This window comes from Hibiscus syriacus, unplaced genomic scaffold, assembly GCF_006381635.1.
Source record: "Hibiscus syriacus cultivar Baekdansim isolate YM2019G1 unplaced genomic scaffold, ASM638163v2 tig00110674_pilon, whole genome shotgun sequence".
Taxonomy (NCBI): domain Eukaryota; kingdom Viridiplantae; phylum Streptophyta; class Magnoliopsida; order Malvales; family Malvaceae; genus Hibiscus; species Hibiscus syriacus.
Genome location: NW_024062819.1, coordinates 19,228 through 39,655, shown reverse-complemented (window position 1 = coordinate 39,655; position 20,428 = coordinate 19,228). Strand labels below are relative to the sequence as shown.

Sequence of the window (20,428 nt, the reverse complement as noted above, 5' to 3'; positions counted from 1 at the left end):
CGCACCTTAATTAAATAAAAATGAAAGTGATCATATCTTATGTTTTTTTGAAATCAAAGACAAAAAATGAACAAAACACAAACATAAATAATCATTCATGTAGTTAACCCCAAAACAAAACTGAAAGTCCTTGAATTATCATTCGAAACTTCAAATTATTTTGAACTCACTACGACTTCAATGATTAAAGGGAGTTTTAATTGTAATACCTGATTTTCTTCCGATCTACTTTTTTCTAAAACATAAACATTTTTATTGAAATTGATTTTGAAGCACGAAATGTCAGTCGACTTGCAACAAATTTTCAAGCAATATTTGTACATTTTCAAGGTATGATGTCTTGAAATATGACCATATTTTAGTTAGCTTTTCAACGTATTTTGAAAGACCTCAATCAGATGTCAGAAACTCAAGATATACGTATTTTAGCGAAGACATCACATGAAAATTGAATAAGGACCTGATAAGGAAATTTTAATTTATTACAACTTTTCAATAAATTTATTAAATATTTGTAATTAAATTCATTTATACTTTCCATAATTTATTTAGGGTAATTTAGGATATTTTATTGTTTTAGTTTTTTAATTAATGTATATAACATTAATGAAAATATTCTAGAATTTTATCTTGGTATAATGCAATAAAATAACTAACATTTGACACTAGTGTCAAACTTGCATATATTGTTTTTTTTTTGGAAAATTTGACCAGTGAACGTTTAGTTTTGGGTCAGAAACAACCAAGGGTGGATGGAAATCGTCAATCAACTGATAGTCAAATCCAGATGCTGATGGAACAAGCACACGTGGAGGGAAAAGTTAACGTGAATGTTCAGCTCATTGGGATTTATGACGTGGTAATGCCACGTCAGATTTTTTTTAAAAAAAATAAAAATTATTATTTTTAATTATATTTTATTAATTATGACCAATCAGATAGTGACATGTGACATGTGTCACTATTTGACTGGTTATTATTTGATGGATTATGAAAAGGTCAAATGCATGGGGGACTTAAACCTGGGTATAAGGGATGAAATGGGATTCAATTTGCCACTGGACCAAGATGGTTACTTGGTTACTTAAAGAAATAAAACCTATTTAATAGATTATTAAGTTTGAATTTAATGAGAAAAACACGCCCTGCTATTCCCCTTATATCTTCTCACAATTTGAATTCCTCATACCCGATTATGCCTAAAAAATTAGGGTTTAGGGTTTCATTAACCCTTTTATTTTTTTCAAATTCATTGAAGCTTCCTCCCCAGTCGAAAACGAAGGTGAGTTTTCTTATTTTCCTATCGATTATTCGCATAACATCAATGATTTCGAATGTGAGTTTAGTTTTTTGAATGGAATAATGCACTATTTCCTTATTTTCGAATGGGTTTTCAAATTAGTTTTCTATAATGTTTGGGGTTGTTTCTTATTTTCAAATGAGTTTTATAGATGTTATGAATGAGTTATTCATAAGCCTGGAACATTGTTGTATATCTTAGTTCGAAATGAATCGGTTTGGAACATAATGATAGAGTAATTTTTTTTGTTTTTATTTGGGTTTCTAGTAAGAAATAGTATTGATAGTATGTTGAAAATGTATGTAGGGTAAGAAACTCTCTAATGGACAGATTCGATTCTCCAAGTATCTTTAGTTGTTCTCAACGAGATTTCGTGTACGATGGAGAACCCAAAAAATGTTATTGCAATAAATTGGATCCCAGAGAAACTTTATGGAGTGATTTAAACCCCGAAAGAAGGTTGATACTTTATTTTTGAATGTTAGTTGGCTTATAATAAGAAATGTATATATGAGCTGGTAATGGAATTTGTTTTTCCCTTTTTGTAGCATGGTTGTAGGTATTTTGAATGATATGATGATAGCATGCCTAAATGAGCAAATCAATTACTACGACAATTACGTGACAGTGAACAAGATTTAGTGAATGAGAATAAAAGACCTAGAAGACATATTAGAAGTTGTGGAGGTATTTCAACTGGTCATGCGAACAATATGCCATTGGAAGAGAATGAAAGTGTGCAAAGTGAAGTTAATGACAATGAATTAAAATGAAAGATTAAGAGCATTAATGGAAAAACTAAAGCATTGAAGAAGAAAAAAAGATTTTTATAAGACAAAGTTCATTTGATCTATATTGTGTGTCATATGTATCTTTGTGATAATATTACTTCTAGTAGCAGTTTAGTGTTTAAGCTGAATTAATATGTTGAAAGGAGTTTATGTTCGTCTATTATTCACAGTTCAGATTTTATTATTTAGTGTTAATGTCAAATATTAAGTGTTGACAATTACTTTTTTACAATGAATTATTTACTGTTGTGATAACCTATTTCATTCACAAAATAATTGACAGTAATTTCCATATCCAAATGTTTGCTAGTATAATTTCATCCATAAATAACATGTTTCATGAACAAAATGATTGACAATATTTGTATCATTTTCTTATTATTCTACCCAAAAAGCATCTTTAACAAAAAAGTTATCCATATCCCTAATAACTACTGCAATTCACAATTCATTTCTTATCATGGTAAACAAAAATGCATCTTTAACCAAAAAGTTATCATATATCCCTAATAACAAAAAAGTTAGACAAATATTTGGGTTTAGGCACAAAAAGCAACAACACCCGTATCCCTAATAACTACTGCAATCAACAATTCATTTCTTTTTCTTTGGTGCAATCGATTCTTGAATACCCATAGGTTCGTCAACTCATTTCCTCTTCTTTGGATTAAGTGAATTAGACTGTTACAAAATAACAATATTAAAATATTCATGAATTATTAATAACAAAAAAATAAGTTTAAAACTTGATCTTACATAGAAAGCCTGCTCCTTAGTCCTCAAACTAGTGTAGAGGCTTATCCCGTTGTATCTTCTATTTCTTGTTGATCTATCAAAATAATTATTGACATTTTCTTTTTTCTTTTATTTCCTTGAAGCTATGTACTATTTGATACCGTTGCACTTGTTGATCTTGCTAAAGAAATGTTATCCATATTGCTCCCCTGAACAAAAAAAGACAAAAAAGAAAAATTGAATATATAAATGGAACACAATTAAAAAGTAAAAAAAAGTCCTAATAAATGCAGCTTACCTGGTTTGTAGTTTTAGGTTGAGTACATGATCTTTTATTATGTCATTATCCACCACAATTTCTACAACTCATAATAAGATCAACCCTATTTAGATGTCCAGGCTTGACTTTTTTTTGTTCATCTTTTAACTTCCTTCGATTTTTCTTAGGCCTTCCAGGCATATCTCTATCAACTGATGGAAGAACAGGCTTAATTCTATATTTCTTCCAAACTTGAGGCCTATTAATAGGTTGTAAAACATATTTATATGTTTTACTGTAAGTGTCCTTGTGATAACAGGAGTACAAATACTCATATGGGTCCCCACCACTATGTCATATTGCACAACAAGCATGAGGACAAGGAATTCCACATAGTTTCCACTTTCTACGGGTACATGTCTTTTCATTCAAGTCCACGATATACTGTTTCTGTAACACTCATTTCCCGTACACAAGTCACAGATGTCACATGACTTTTAAAAACATTTTTCTCTTTTGAAAACTAGTAAAATTTTGTTTTATACCTAAAACATTTTAATGTAATAATAATAAAATGTTCATTAACTTATAGTATGTAAAATAGTCTTAAAATTCTAACATATTAAATATTACAGTCATCATAAGTCAAATACTTTCCAGAGCATTATCATAAGTCTATTACATGCTATCTACTAATATCAAAAGTAGACATAATAGTTATACAGTTACTGATGAGGCAACATTTGATTGACGATGTCAGCTGCACTCCTTACTCCACTTGTACTAATACCTACGCGTGAAACCAATACACGCTAAGTATTCACTTAGTGAGGCATAATAATAATGAGGTGAAATCAAAACATAAGTGTATTATAAAATATCAAAATACAAATTGAATATTTCAACTCATTATAAATTTCATGGTTTTGCACACATAGTGTCGATACGGTAATTCACAATCCCATTATGAATTACGTGGGTTGCACACATATACATTAAACAAAATACATCTATGACCATCATAACATATAAATACATAATAAATGCACTTACCTAGTTTGCCTCATTATTATGCCCAAAATGTAGTTCGACTATTCAGCGACTTTATCATTGCCTTTATGTTTGCTTGACTAAGGAGCTTGATTACGATCTACACAAGAATCCATAATCACACATTTAAATATGATGTCAGATTACTTACTAACATTTATCCAAGGTAATAATACTCCAAAGTACTATAAATTCCGAATTTTATTAAAATTCATCCTAACTTAAAATTCCCGACTGAATAGTATCGGTACCCCTCTTATAGTATCGATACTTCTCTTTTATAGTACCGATACCCACTTCGGTATCGATATCATTATAACATTATGGAATTTCATTTTTGATTACGGTATCGATACCTTCATATCGGTATCGATACTTACACCTTAATATCAATACTTCTTTAAATTGATATCGATATTGTTCATCAGAATCCTTCAATTTAACCTTATAGTATAAGTACTGTTCTTCCAGTACCAATACCCTTACCTAGATTTTACTTCGAATTTTACACAAATTTCACCTAAATATCTTACTTTTATCTCTAACCATACCATTAAACTTATTATCACTTATCTAAACTAACTTACATTTATAAATCTCTAAAGAATACTCAAAACTAATAATCACCCTAAATTTTCAAACATGTTTTCAATCACTTCTAAGGCTCCAAATCTCTTATTTACATCTTTAACAAGTCAAATATGCTTTTAAACTACAATAATTGACCATATTTCATCAAATCACTTAAAACCCCATTTTATTAATATTCGATCCAACCACGTTAGTTTAAGCTTTAACTCTGCACATAGGCCACCGTCTCCAGTTAAAGATAATCTTACGTCCATAGCTCGTAAAACTGCAAACGTTTTCTTGCTCAAAGCATCTGCTACCACGTTAGCCTTTTCGGGATGGTAGTCAATTATCACATCATAATCTTTTAAAAACTCAACCCATCTTCTTTGCCTCAAATTAAGTTCTTTTTTGAGTCATCAAATACTTCAAGCTCTTATGATCTGTATACAAGTAACAACGTTCTCCGTAGAGGTAGTGATGCCATATCTTGAGAGCAAACACTACAACAACCATCTCCAGATCATGTGATGGATAATTCTTCTCATGCGACTTTAATTGCCTCGAAGCATAGGCTACCACCTTACCTTCTTGCATTAGAACGCATCCCAAGCCATTATGGGACGCATCACTATACACCACAAAATTATTACCGGATTCAGGTTGAACCAATACAAGAGCTTCTGTCAAAATTTTCTTTAAAGCTTCAAAACTTTCTTGGCACTTCGAAGTCCAGATAAATGGTACATTCTTTCTCATCAGCTTTGTTAAAGGTAACACTATCATCGATTTTTTTAACAAATATTCGATAATAACCTGCAAGTCCAAGAAAACTCTGAACTTACGATACATTCTTTGGAACTTACCAATCCATTATAGTTTTTATCTTTTGAGGGTCCATCCTAATCCCATCTGCAGAGATCACATGACCTAAGAAAATTACTTCATTTAACCAAAACTCGCATTTAGACAATTTGGCATACAACTTCTTATCTCTGAGAACTTGTAAGATTATGCTCAAATGTGCGCTATGCTCTTTATTGGATTTCGAATACACTAGTATGTCATCAATAAAGACAACAACAAACTGGTTCAAATAGGCCTGAAAAAACATGTTCATGAGATCCATGATATCCAGAGCGTAAGTCAACCTTCAAAAATATCGAAGCTCCCTTTAATTGATCAAACAAGTCATCAATTCGGGAAAGGGGATACTTGTTATTGATTGTCACCTTATTGAGCTGTCGATAGTCAATGCAAAGACGCATTGAACCATCATTATTCTTAACAAATAACACTGGAGCTCCCCAAAGTGACACACTTGGTCGAATAAATCCCTTCTCTAGTAACTCTTGCAATTGCTTCTTCAATTACTGCAATTCTTTCGGAGCCATATGATAAGGTGCCATTGCAATAGGAGTTGTTCCCGATATGACTTCAATTTGAAACTCTACCTCTCTATCTGGAAGTAATCCTGGTAACTCAGCAGGGAACACATCAGGGAATTCTATGACTATCGGGATCTCATATAACCCTTTCTCTTTAACTCTTGTATCTACTACATTTGCAAGAAAACCTTGACATCCTTGTAGCATCAACTTCTTTGTTGTCATTGCCGATATTACATTTGCTAAAGGATTAAACCTTTCACTGATCACATTCACCTCTATTCCTTCTGGACTTCTCAGGGTTACCTTTTTCAATCTACAATCAATATTCCCATAATAACGAAACATCCAATCAATTCCCAGAATTACTTCGAATTTATCAAAAGGTAGTTCCATAAGATTAGCAGGAAATTTAATTCCCTAAATCCTTATGGGACATCCCTTACAAACTTTATTCACCCGAGCACTGTGCCCTAAAGGGTTAGTTACTATCACCTCATTACTCGTAGCTTCTAATAGCATTCTTAATTCTTTTACTAATTTACTACTAATATAAGAATAATTGGAACTCATATCAATCAACACCAATACTAATTTATCATACAATTGGAAAGTACCTGCTATAACATCGAGATCATCACAGTCTTCACTTGTCTTTAAATTGTATACCCGTGCAGTAGAGAAAATTTTAAGTTGTGTAGAGGATTCAGATTGATTCCTCCCTCTACCTCTTCATCGTCCTCGTTGTGAGGCAGAAACATTTCTTTGAGATGGTGCAGGCTCACCAACCATTAATGGACAATCCCGAATAAAATGTTCGGCCTCACCGCATCGAAAACAGACTCCAGAAGTCATTCGACATGTTCCAAAATGATTTTTCCCACAATGATGACATTGTCTCGCTTGACCTTGAGTGGCTCTCCCAGTACCGGATCCCACTAATTGCATCTGCTAGCTCTCATATGACTTGCTCCTCTAGCAGATGTTGCAATTGATTCTGATCTAGCTTGAGATTGGAATCTTGAATCTCTTCCTCTTTTAGGTGGTGTTGTGCTTGAAGAAGCACCAGTCCTCTTAGATGTATGAACTCTTGAGTCCCCAAATCTTTTATTATGAGCTCTCTCAAGGTCTTTAGCACGATTAATCACCTCTTGGAATGAGGACAAGTTCAGTACTATCAACATCTCTTTCAATATAGGGCATAAGCCCTCCACAAACCATTCACAAGCGTCTTTCTCTGTAGTAACAAGCTTAGCTGCAAATCGACTCAACTTATTAAATTCACATTCATATTCATATACGGAGCGATTCATCTGTTTCAAATTCATAAACTCCTGCTTCATTTGCTTGATGAATTGATCTCCAATATACTTGTGTTTAAACTCTTCCAAGAATAGAGACCAAGTTACTTGATCACTTGATATCCTCATGGTGACATTCATCCACCATATTCTAGTTTTTCCTCTAAGTAAAGACACAGTTCTATCCAACTTCCCCACATCAGACCAGTGGAGACCATCCAACATGATTTTCAAATCATTTAACCAAAGATCCACTGCAACCAGACCTTCATCGACTTCTCCCTTAAATTCGGGAGCTCCTAATTCTCTCAACTCCTTTGCTATATTTACTCTGGGAGTTGATGGAGCAAGAGGTTAGAAACGCGTTAATACCGCATCTAACGTTCTAAATAACACATATTGATCAGCTACAGGCACTCCAGAAGATGCATGTTCTTCACCTTGCCTAGCCAGGACAGGTGAATTACTACTTTCAGCGGACCTTTCATCTCCCGCCTCACTTCTAGAACTATCATGTCCGGATATCTATTAAGAATAAACATATAATTCTATTAGCACAACATATTCATTACTATACCAGATCAGAAGTTTTCACTATTTTGTTGGCATGTATACATTATAAGACATTCTAAACTTCGGTTTATGAAAATAATCGACTAAATCATAGCTCTAATACCATTAAATGTAACACCCCAGCCCGTACCCGACCCAGATACGAGTCTGAGATGTCACATTAACTTTTTGAAATAATATTCTTACAAAATAACAAAATATTTGAACTCATATTAAGAAAATATAATAATATACTATTAAATTATGTTTCATTATAAAAAGTTAAGGCAAAAATGTATTTATGAACAATACTATATGGTATGAATAGTACGTGAACCGTACTAAATAGTACCGTGAACAGTGCTACAGTGTATCGATGCACTACTACAATGTACCGATGCACAAAAATATCGAATATAAATTGTATATCGATGCACTGCTATAGTAACTTTCGTAAAACGTACATAAAACTCGTAAAAATTTAACCTTTCATCGCTATATAGTTACATTTACATAAATACGTTTAAAACATTACAAAACTCGATCAGAGCATAAATACTTAATTTACCGACTTTGTTTACATGCCAACCTATTTATCACATAATAAGACATATTGTTTAAGTTTCTTCTGATCTGATAGTTGTAGGAGAAATGTTGTCCCAGCTGTCTAACATTGCTTGTCTATTTTTATGATCCTACGTGTAAAACACTCACACGCTAAGTCATCGACTTAGTGAGGCATAATAATAATGACAATAAAATATAATGAAAATGTCATAATGAAATGCAATATCATAAAATCATATATTCAATCCATGCAAATTGCATAATCATGTATTTTACCCATAATCTGATCAAATGAACCATCATGAATTAATATAATAAGTTCAATAGCCCATTATACAATACTGAGAACCTGAGGTATGTGAGTACTGTGAGGTTGTGCACTATGCTGTCACCACAGCTCATATAAATTGCACTAAAGTGCCACGTAGAATTTGTCCTGAAGGACAACGTAGAAATTTGCACCGAAGTGTCGCGTAGAATTGCACCGTAGTGCCATATAAGATTGTCCATAAGGACCACATAGAAATTCCTTAAGAATCATATACATATACCAAAGATCAAGTAGGCGTCTCAAAAGACCTCATACATGTTCCAAAGAATACATATATGTCCCGAATAACCACGTAGAATTGTCCCGAATGACCGCGTAGACCCTCTACTATTGGCATGCCAACTATAAATATAGTTCTCATCTACATAACATGGGTTTTCATAATTCACATAGTGTATCTCATAGACATATCATTTCCATACCTTTATCACGTAGCTCATATAACTTTTCCTGCATATTCATGTCACATAATGCATATAATATGAACTCATGTCATGTATCATACTATGGAATGCATTCATGTACCAATGATATTGGAACTAGACTTATCACAAGTCTAGAGTTTAGTAGGCTATTATAACCATGTTATGCATATGCACTAACATATATTTCCTTGCCTTTTCCTCGATCGATCTTACTTGTCACTTGTTCCGGAACTCATTTAGGCTCGATATCTACATAAACATAAATTCCGAGACGATTTTCAGAAGCCTAAACTTGATAACTTGGTATTAATAACTTCGGCTAATTTAATGAACCAAAATTGGTCTTAATGCATCGGTACCCATTCATAGTGTATCGATGCACCTGTTAATAATAAACTGGTTTCACCCGAAAATTCCACAACTTTTCATTAAATTTCCTCGTATAAAACTCCTTTCATGCCACTAAACTCAACTACAACCATTTTAACTAACTTTTTTCATTTCAATACCTTATTATCTTCCACATCTAATCCAAATTCTTAAAGCTAAGAATCATACCAAATTTTCCATGTTATCCAAACTTAATTCCAACACTTATAGCTTCTTATTCATATTGATGACAAGTCAAATTCCATCTCAAAGTTCATTTATTAACTCTTTTTCAGAAATTCACTTTGAAACCCATTCTCTTTAATCTTTCATATCTTCTTCATCTTTTGATTATAAGACAACTTAAGTTTTCCTTAAGCTTAAGTATCACCTAAGGATCAAAACTAGGGATTGCAAAAAAAACCCGAACCCGACGGGAAAAAATAAAAACTGAATTAAACGGGGACGAGAAAAAATTGTTTATGCTAAATGGGGATGGGGAAAAACTGTTTATGCTAAACGGGGATGAGGACGGGTTTAGTAATCCCTGCCCCGATTACCCGATTACCCAGCTCGATACCCGACCCGAAAAATATTAAAAATAATAATAATTATTTATATATATATATAATATTAATAAATTTAATTTAAATTAAAAAATATATATATAATATTTATATATTTAATTTAAATATATATACCCAGCCCGATACCCGTTTAAATAACTGTTTATGCTAAATGGGGATACATGTTTCCCCGCGGTTTTCCCTGATTACCTGATAGGGATCCACATTTAAATCCCCGTTGTTTTTTAAGTGGAGACGGATACGGTTTTTTTAAACGAGGACGGGGACGGGGGGACCAATACCCGGCCCGAACCCGGCCCGTTGCCATCCCTAATCAAAACCCACTCTTGAATTTTAAGGATTAACCAAAATAAATCAAACTTACCTTGGCTTGTGGCTTCACGTTGGAGAAGAGAATAAGATGAAGAAGATAATTGTCTGGAACTTGTTTCCCAAAACATATGCTCCACATGGGTATTATAATACTCATTAATTATTATTTTATTATTTCCTTTGTTTAATGACCCTTTTGCCCCTTTCCTTCTCCTTCATTTGTTAAATCATCCTACACAATACATTTCAAATAATTTATTCACTTTTCAATTTATCTAATTTGGTCATTGAATTTTAAAATCTTACACTTTAATCATTAACCCGGTATTGAGGATGTTACAAATGTTATGTAAAGGGGAGCAATTTTTTAGAGAAAAAAAAGAGAAAAAAGAAAACCACCATAAGATTTGTAAGTTGAGAAAACACAAAGTATAAAATAGAATTTTTAATCAAATGTAAGTCTTATTTATTTATTTATTATTTTATTCTTGCTATTTTACTTTTGTGAAAATTCCATAGAATGAGAAGAAATCAAAGAACGAGAAAAAAATTTCGAATATATTTTCTTAAATAGTCTTCCTCGAGGTTTCTCGGTGGATATTGACAAATTCTTTTTTTTTCTTTTGTTTTTATTGTTTCAATCAATTTCAAACTTACTTTTATTTGAAAATCACATTGAAAAAGAGAAACTCGATGAACAAGAAAAAAAGTTTTCCGTTGAATCTTCTTAGATTTAGCCTTCCTTTAGGTTTCTTAACGAAGAACGACAGTGGATCTTTAGTGAGATTTTTTTAAGGAAAAACGAATCAGTATTTTAAGATTTTGTAATTTGTACTCAATTGAATGAGCTGATAAACCAATTCGAATATTTATGGAATCCATGTGTTTTTACACAGATAAAAGATAATTGTTTCCATGAATCTTTAAAATTGTTTTTAATTGTTTAGGGTCTCCTTCCCATAACCTAGTCTTAATTTATTTCGAATTAACTTTTCATTTTTTATTGTTCATTTTGCATTTTTTTAAATTTATTTAATTTACGTTTTGTTTTTTAATTCCTTTTTAATTCCATTAATTTCATGCTGATTTGTGAATTACCGTCTTATAATTTTATTCATTTAACTTAATTAGATTTTGTTTTACTCATTTTACATTTTTATTTTATTAATTTAATTTCCTTTTAAACTTATTTAATTCTTGTCATGCGTTTGCTTCCTTTATTTTATTTATTCTGCCTTAATTTAATTCTTTTTTATTTTCTTTTTCATGTTTAATTTATTTTTTATTAAAATTACTAATTTGAATCTTTAAATTCTCGAGAATAAATATTGGCAATTCACTGCTTTGGTTGGAAAAGAGACGGACGTCGTACTACTTCATATTATGTAACTAATTCTCTTCAGTTAAATGCAACGAATTGTTAACTTTTTTCTCTAAAATTTTAATCGATTAAATAGCGTTGTATTTATTCAGTTAAAGGAGATCGTTAATTAAATTAGATTTGAATTCTTAATTTTTCATTGCAAAAACAATAATTAATTGATTATATATTAATTTCCGGACATTGTGGGATGTTAATCATTCTTCATACGTTATCGTAATAGGTAGTGCAGGCCTTTCTTCCCGCCATTCGAAAACGAGGTTTTGAGAATACTGCTACCGAAATCATGCACACAGACTCATCATACCATTTGCACCACCACCAACACTACAAAACCACATTCCATATGTGAGAAAAACACACCGAAAAAGGAATCGGGATCATCAAGGGTAACATCGGCTTGCTCGAACCTTGGCGGTTTATATATCCTTTCTTAAACCACTCGTTCTCGAGAATCTCGGAGATTGTTATCCTCTGGTTTAATCACAAAGAAATGAAGAATGAAGCCTATATATCTGCATACACCTTCAAGAGAACATCGAAAACACGAGTAAAAGGAGAAAGTCACATACGGTCGACGGATTAGGATCGAGAAAGCTCTTGATTAAGACCCTTGCACCTGGCGAGAATCATGAAGTAAAATTGAGGTTTGCCTTGAATATCTGCAGGCAGACAGGGAACTCCTTTAGAAGACATAAATCAAATTGGTCACCAGCATGACAGCATTGTTCTGTGTAAATACAAACATCGCAGGTGTCTGTTTTCTGTGCTTGTATGTGTTCATATGTTTTCTTATTTATATTTCCGAATTCTGGCTCGGTAGGGGATTAAGAATTCCGAGAGACGGACATGGAGGGAATAAGTACCTGACTATACAGACATATCAAATTGGAGTCATCAAAAGGCAGGTAACCAGCCATTAAGACGGAGTATAACACCACATGACCACACATCTGCTTTAGCTCCATGATACCCTTTATTTTTGTCACCTAGAAATCAAAGATAAACGGACCAGTAAGAAAAGGAATCTGGTTTACAACGAAAGCCGATCAACCGTTTTTGCGGAGAGAATGAACCACGTCTTACCTCTGGAGCAACATAATTTGGTGTTCCACATGTTGTGTAAAGTAAACCGTCCTCCGACACAAAAAGGATAAGATGTTGTATGTATATTATCACACACACACAGAGAAATGTCATAAGACATGAAGACGACGTGCTAACGCGAACTTTTACGATAAAACAGTCAAACCAAAATCTGAATCTTTAAGCACCCTTTTAGAATCTAGAAGCAAATTCTCAGGCTGCAAATGACAGAAGACAGATCCACTATATCAGATAAATTCACAAGGCAAAGGGGTTATTGAACATAATAAAACTGTATCCCACACCTTAAGATCTCTATGGTAAACACCTCTGCTATGGCAATAATCTACAGCATTAATAATCTACACCAATTATATATTTCGTATTCAAACACCGATGAAGAAACATAGTTGTTTTGGTTGCTATCTTACAATTTTGTCGAAAAGTTCGCACTGGTGACAAATTCCAGCATGATGTAAATCTTCCTTTTGCTAGACATTACCTCGTACATGCGGATGACATTCGGGTGTCAAATGAGCTTCGTGGTTGAAATTTCACGTTTAAACTGCAGAGGACAAAGAATTAACTGGGAATAAATCAGTGAATTGAAACGTTAAAAAAAAAAGAAAATATTTACCTGAGCAGTCATTTTATGCTTGGAAACTTTATTTTTTTATCAATAATCTTGATTGCTACGCCCTCTTCAGCCAGGAATTTCACCTTTGCGTATGTTCCTTCTCCCAACGTCCTCCTTAGCTCGTACTTCCCGACACGTATCCCGCTATTCGAATTCGTCCGAGTCGCCATCGTTCGTTTTTTGTTTGTGTGTTACAACTAAAGCTTGCTATTGATCAAGGACACCTCTTCTTTCATGATTGCCATATCTGACTGAGACTTAGACACCCTCATTTCCTTTTCCTCCTCAAAAAATTATCAAATTCAACAACATTAATATCCTATTAATGAAGATTAAAATTGGAAGAAGAAACAATGCTGGATGATTAATGGGGGCCGGGAATAATAGAAAGAGAGCAGAAGAGGTGGACGTGGAACCTATGAAATCGGTTCATTACCAAAATTTAATGTGGACTAAATTGATTGAGTAGATTGAATGACATGCACGAATTTTCGAGGACTAAATACACGCACCAATAATAATTAATATTAATTTGATTGATATCGTTGCTTATATAACTCAAAAGTTTTTATTAATCAAAATTACTGTCTCTGCACACGCATATAGACCAACAAAAGTCTAGGTCAGTGGTCATCTGTCCAATACCTTGTTGAAGAAGGAAGAAAGGGTTTAAAGAAGAAACAAAACTGGAAAATGAATTGAAGATACATCTTCAATACATAGTTTTCTAGTTATCAAAAATCGAAAAACTTGACACTCCTGTGAAAAAAACATATGGAGTCAGCCGTCACTGTGGTGGCTGAAGACGATGAACCAGCAGCAGCAGGAGCCGCAGGGACTAAAGTATCGGTGTAGCTGTCATCTCTATCCTCTTCAGTAATAGTGTCCAACATCGTCATCGTTCTTTTCCTCATCACGGTGATAAACCACGGCGGAGCAACCTCAGAGGTGAACCTATGGATTAGCAAATTCACCATGTATGTAACAGATTTCTGTAAGAGATTTGGATATGCAGAAGGTAAGAGCTAAGGTGAGGGTTATATAAGAACATGGCTTGGCTTAAATTGAGAGAATGGTCGTTGTCTCTCATTAATGAAGAAAAATTACCTCATAGTGCCGCCACTTACTTTTTGATGTTAATTTGCAAAAGTGATGTTTCAGAAACAAGATCTAAAGAGATAAAGTACACAGTGGGGGACCTTTTTGTAGATATGAAAATTGTTGGGGGATCATTGATTGCTTTGAATTCGCAGATTTATGAGCTCAACCGGCCATCTTCTTATTTGGTGCCATCTGCTATTTGGTTTGCCTCGTCCTTTGTTGCCTTTGTGGAGTGGTGAAAGGGCAACTTGGTTACGTGCATGGCAAGACTCTCTCAAATAATTTATTATTTTGCCTTACGTGTTTGTTTCTCCGACATGAGAAGAAACTTGGACGTTAATGTTAATTATCGTTAATCACATCTATTAAATTTTTCATATACGAGTAGTCATTGTAACTTTATATTTGACGTTAATGTTAAAGATTACTATAAAATTTCAAATAAGGATTTGACACCATATTTTCTTCTTTTTATCATTCTTTTTAGAAATACAAGATCTCGAAGAAATCAAAAGACTTCGATAATAAAAAAATTATTATTATTCTTTAAAAATCTATTAAATTTTGAATTGACGAGACATATCTTATAATTTAAATTTTATTTTAAAATTTTAAAATTAAATCTAATATATAAAACTTAAATTGAATTGATTTTTCAAATCGAATTAAATTTTACTTATCCCTATATTCTTCAAGGATGGCTCGATAAGTATAGAATCAATGAGGTTCTCTATACTTATGGCCCAATTACAAGTTCAGCTTGTGTTCATTAAGCCTGTAATGGTCCATCACCCCTCACAGAGTCACAGTTGCAAAGAGTAAACCCTAGAAAGCCTCTAAATTTCCTTTCCCTTTAGTTGCTTCCCCAAGCCTCCATCAGAGAAGGTGCAGCTCCATAAAAAGGTTCACAATTTCCTTTCTATACCTAGTTTTTCTTTCTGGGTTTTCGTTTAATTTCATGAAAGTTCTAATATTTCCTTCTTCTTTTTTGACAGTTTGCTTCTCTTTTGATTGTATAAGATGTATCTCCAGTTTTACATAAACGAGAATGGAGACAAAGTTTACACCACTAAGGTAAATCCCATTGACCCATGATCTCTTTCCATTGATAATTAGGTAAAACTACAGATGAACATTCTTAGGCATGTAGAAATTCCTTTACATGTTTTGTTTGTGGTGTTTGAGACTGTGGGAAGGTCAATCTTGTGTGTACTGAAACTGAAACCTTCTTCAGAAATTTCACTTTGAAGTTTAACCCTTTGTTTTATTTTGGAAATCGAGGTTCTCTGCGGAAGCTAAGAACTTATTGGTAGGATATGTTTACATTTCCATAATAATTTAGGGTGTTTCTGGCTGAATAAACTTGTTATATAATGCATCGAAGTTCCAGACAGTACTTAAGTTTTAATCTCTGCACTGCCGTCGAACGTCGACTGGTCACCATCATATGATCTTGTTATAGCAATATTTTAAGGTTTCTGATTCATGGATAATGAATATTTCATTAGTTATTTCTCTATGTTTACGTTTGCATCGACTTTGTGTGCAGAAAGAATCACCATTGGGGTTGCCTACTCAGTCTGCTCATCCGGGTAATATGGCCTGAATCATATATTTCCTTTCTGTCTTGCATCTTATGTTTGACCTGGGTTCCTATTGATGCATATATATGTGTATATCAATAAATATATATGCATACATACATACATATATATATATACACACGTGCATTCATATTACCTTCTTTGATCTACATTTTTCTTGTCTTGTCGGCCTTGATTTGAACTCAGCACAAGATGTCTATTGTGGTTGAGAATTGTAAGTGTTATGAGTTCTGAGCAAAAGGTACCTCTTATTTGTCATGTATTGGCAAGTTGGTACCTCTTCATGTCTTCAGTGGCACTCGACAGTAACGGGTGATAACATTGGCTTGCACTTGTTAGGCTATTATATGATCTTTTTTCTGGTTGTGTTGAAGTTAATAGGATTAGGAAATTTTGTTGAAAGTTGCACAAAAATCTTACTCACAAGTACTGTAATTTTTTTTCTGATGATTGTTTCTTTTTCTCTTTTACCAACATTTATGCAGCCCGTTTCTCCCCTGATGACAAATTTTCAAGACAGAGAGTTCTTTTGAAGAAGCGTTTTGGATTGTTGCCGACCCAGCAGCCGGCTCCGAAATATTGAAATCGTCGAAAATGTCATGCATGTTGTACTTCTATCAAGATATATGATCTTTGGATCTATAATGAAGTTTCTAGCGCATAGCAGAGTCTCTTTAGAAGGAGGAGGATGAGTTAAAATTACAAACTCTTTAATGTATGGTTCCAAGAACATCTTAAGTAATGCAAGTAGTTTTATTTTTCGAGATTAACGATTATGTTAAGTGGTGTTATCCCACGTTTGTTATGTTTTATTCAAATGTTTAAGCGTGCTTAAACATGCAAATCCTAAATTATCGGGTGTTGAACTTGCAGGACTTACTGAATTGAATCTTTAATAGGTTCAAGCATTTTCCAGCATATGCCAGAGAGCACATTCCACAACACAGAACGCATAAAACAACAAAATCCTGATAGCTGATACGACCAGCAGCTTGTTTGAACAGAACAACGGCGAAAGCAGAGCAGCCATTGCTGTGTTATCTTCACCTGTGCCGTATCCATGAGGGCAGAAACCGAAAGCCAATTGTCTAATACGTCCGGCAGAAACCGAATGCCAATTGCCTAATACGTCCGATCCAGATACCACCAAATACCAGCTTTTGGGGTTTGATTGACCTGACCTTTCAGTCTTTTATCAGTAATAAAAATTCAAAAAGTAGGTTGAAGACACAACTCTGAACTTGGCATTTAAGACCGAAAGCTTAGCTGCAGTACCACGGCTGAAGTCCCCTATCTCTTGCTGTAGTAACGCGTATGGAAGACATGTGCCGTGTCTACCAAGGCAAACAATGGAAACAAAACGCCAAATATGTCTCAATGGAAAAATCCTGAAGAAACTGAAAGATCATAGATCTTTTATCTGATAATATTTTATAATAAATATTTTTATAACACACAAAATAACATAAAACCTGATAGCTGGTCATCAGCAGCTTGTTTGAACAAAACACCGCCAAAATCAATGCAGGAGCCGTCACCGTATTATCTTCACCGGTGCCGTTCCCATGAGGGCAATGACCTAAAGCCATTCGCCTGATATGTCCGATTCAGATACCTCCAAAAACCAACTTTATCCGTACCAAAAAGGCAAAAAAGGGGTTGCAAACAAAGCTCCAAACTTTGCATTTAAGACCCAAACCCCACGGCTAAAGATCCCAACCTCTTACAACTTGTATATAAATCAAGCATGGAATTCACCATTTGTTCACATTCATTCATTCAAGTTACCATAATTTCCTCATGGCTGATATCATCTCTGTCTCCACTCTCCAACAAACCCCCTGCATAGTTTCTCCACCACCTCTCACTCCCTTTTCCGCCGTCGTGCCGGCCCAGTTCATCTCCGAACATAGGCTCAACATCCATATACCACTAGAGACCATTCATGAAGAAGAGGAAATCAACATGGAGAAGGAGTTACTCCAAAATCCATCACCAGCTGACATCTTTTTCATCAACCTGTTTTTACAAGGGAAGAACGGCCCCTTTCCGTCATGTAATCATCTGTTGACAAACATACATCTGATGTAATCCATATATTCTTGTCTTCTTTTTCACTTTTCCCCTTCTGAGGGTCCTAATTTTAGCAACAGCCTATAATTCACTTTTTGACTTGTCTGAAATTTAACTGTCCATGTTCATTACATTACATAGAATTATCTGTCCTTTGCATTTATTATGGATTACTCAAACAAACATAATGCGTTACTACCTACCTTATAGTTTCAATCTCCCATTAAAACATAAATAAATAATCCAAATCTTTTAGCAATTTGATTCAACATACATCTCCCAATCTCAATACAAATTCCCAGGTTAACACCAAAAGCCTCATTCTCCTGCAAAACAACAATGGCAAAGGATATTAGATACATGCAAGAATTGGAAGAAGTAACGCCACCTCTCATAATATCTCACCATAAATCTAAGAGTTGTCCTCGATTGAAGCCCATACCCGAAGAGGAATGTGGTGATGTACAAGTGAAGAAGACGGTCTTCGTCCTTCTTCCTGTTCTTCTTTCTTTGTCTATCTGTGTTTTCTCGTAGGTGATGGCTCAAACTTGAAAATCTGACCAAACCCATTTGAGTTTAAATCCGATCCAACTCGATTTGATCATGAAAATCAACGATTATTCAAATTTGTTTAATCCAAATTTAGATTGACCTGGAACTTGGTTTTACCTCTTATTCCTTTTGTATCTTTGCATTTTAGCTTATGCTTTGTCTTATCGATACATTGTTTGATCTTTTTAATGAAATTTCTAATTTCTTTCTCAATTCACAAAAATCATGATGCGACTCCTTTAATACCTTATGTTAATATTATAATTTGATTACGTTATTTTACTAATGTAATTTAATACTAAACGACATGCTAATTAAAAGGTACAAACGAAATGAAACAACAAATTTGTCCTTAATAGCAGATTGGGGTAGCCAATCATATGTAACTTGAGCTCCCCAAGCAGTCATTGCCTTTGTTGCAAGTCTGTCCCTGATGGCCACCTAAACAATACAATACTGCCTTCGAATGGTAAGAGTACACCCCCGTTATGCCATGGACCTTTTCCAGCTGATCTCGCAACTGGGGAAGAACACAAATTTTATATTATGTAATTCCAAGGAAGTCGAGAGTTCTCTGTTAGATTTGTAAAGTTTATGGTATTTTTTTTGGTTGAAATGAACATTAGATTCATGTTCAAGAGATAAAAAAAATTAATGAATTAAAAATTTCGGAATTTAACTGTCAATTGATGATGATCAGCATTGACCGATGAGGGTAGTAAGTGATGACCGAAGTAAAGGGACTTTGGTTAGATTCATTGGTTAAATCGATTTTATATCTAAATTTCCAGAGTCAAATTGATATTTTATCTATTTTAGGGGTTAAATTAAAATTTTATCCAAAGTTTAAAGGTCAAATCAAAATTTAACCCATTTTATTAAATGCTACATTTCCAAACTAACGACATTTAACATCCAATAATTAAAATATTATAAATCAATAATATAAATAATTAAAAAAATTACAAATGAATAACATAAGCTATCAAAACGTTACCATTTTAAATTTAATGATAAAAATGAACACTTATAAAATAAAAGTGGTTATTTCAGCCGTTTATCCTTCTTTTCTAATATTCTTCTATGATCAATTAGTTCCTTTTAGTTTAGAAAATTTTCGGTAGCTTTTGAAAAATTCCAAATATGGATCTTGATTTGTAAAAGAAAATTATAGATTGCATCATAAAATAAAGGCTTAATGCCAAAATAAATGCCCAAACTATGCTTTTTTGCCAAGTAACTGCCTATGTTTTTTTTTTCATCCGGGTACCTAACGTTACAAACGTTACACTTTTAGGTGTCCAGGCCGTTAACGGTGTTATTTTTCCCTCTAAGTGACATGTGTCACAATATGGTAATTTTAAATTTTTTATATGAAATTAAAAATATAAAATTATATATTTTTTAAAAAAGAACACATAAATTTTGAAATAACCCATAAACTTTGAAAACCTTCA

At 33.5% G+C, this 20,428-nt stretch overlaps 1 protein-coding gene and 1 long non-coding RNA gene across 3 annotated transcripts; one reads left to right on the top strand and one right to left on the bottom strand.

Annotated features, from left to right (window-relative positions):
• Window positions 1-12,121: 12,121 nt before the first annotated feature.
• Window positions 12,122-13,387, bottom strand: LOC120137499. Its single transcript, XR_005517436.1, has 5 exons — window positions 13,310-13,387; window positions 13,005-13,222; window positions 12,785-12,907; window positions 12,278-12,675; window positions 12,122-12,193 (listed from the first exon to the last, which is right to left on the bottom strand). It is a non-coding gene; the product is annotated as an uncharacterized LOC120137499 (long non-coding RNA).
• A 2,148-nt stretch (window positions 13,388-15,535) lies between these two features.
• On the top strand, window positions 15,536-16,941 carry LOC120137501 (H/ACA ribonucleoprotein complex subunit 3-like protein). Of its 2 annotated transcripts, none has more exons than XM_039153236.1 (4): window positions 15,536-15,645; window positions 15,738-15,816; window positions 16,292-16,334; window positions 16,832-16,941. In XM_039153236.1, exons 2-4 carry the CDS (start codon window positions 15,763-15,765, stop codon window positions 16,927-16,929), a joined length of 195 nt encoding a protein of 64 aa, XP_039009167.1. In that variant the 5' UTR covers window positions 15,536-15,645; window positions 15,738-15,762; the 3' UTR covers window positions 16,930-16,941. The 2 variants fall into 2 exon arrangements, with proteins under 2 accessions (XP_039009167.1, XP_039009168.1); XM_039153237.1 differs by having other exon boundaries at window positions 15,609-15,627.
• Window positions 16,942-20,428: the final 3,487 nt, after the last annotated feature.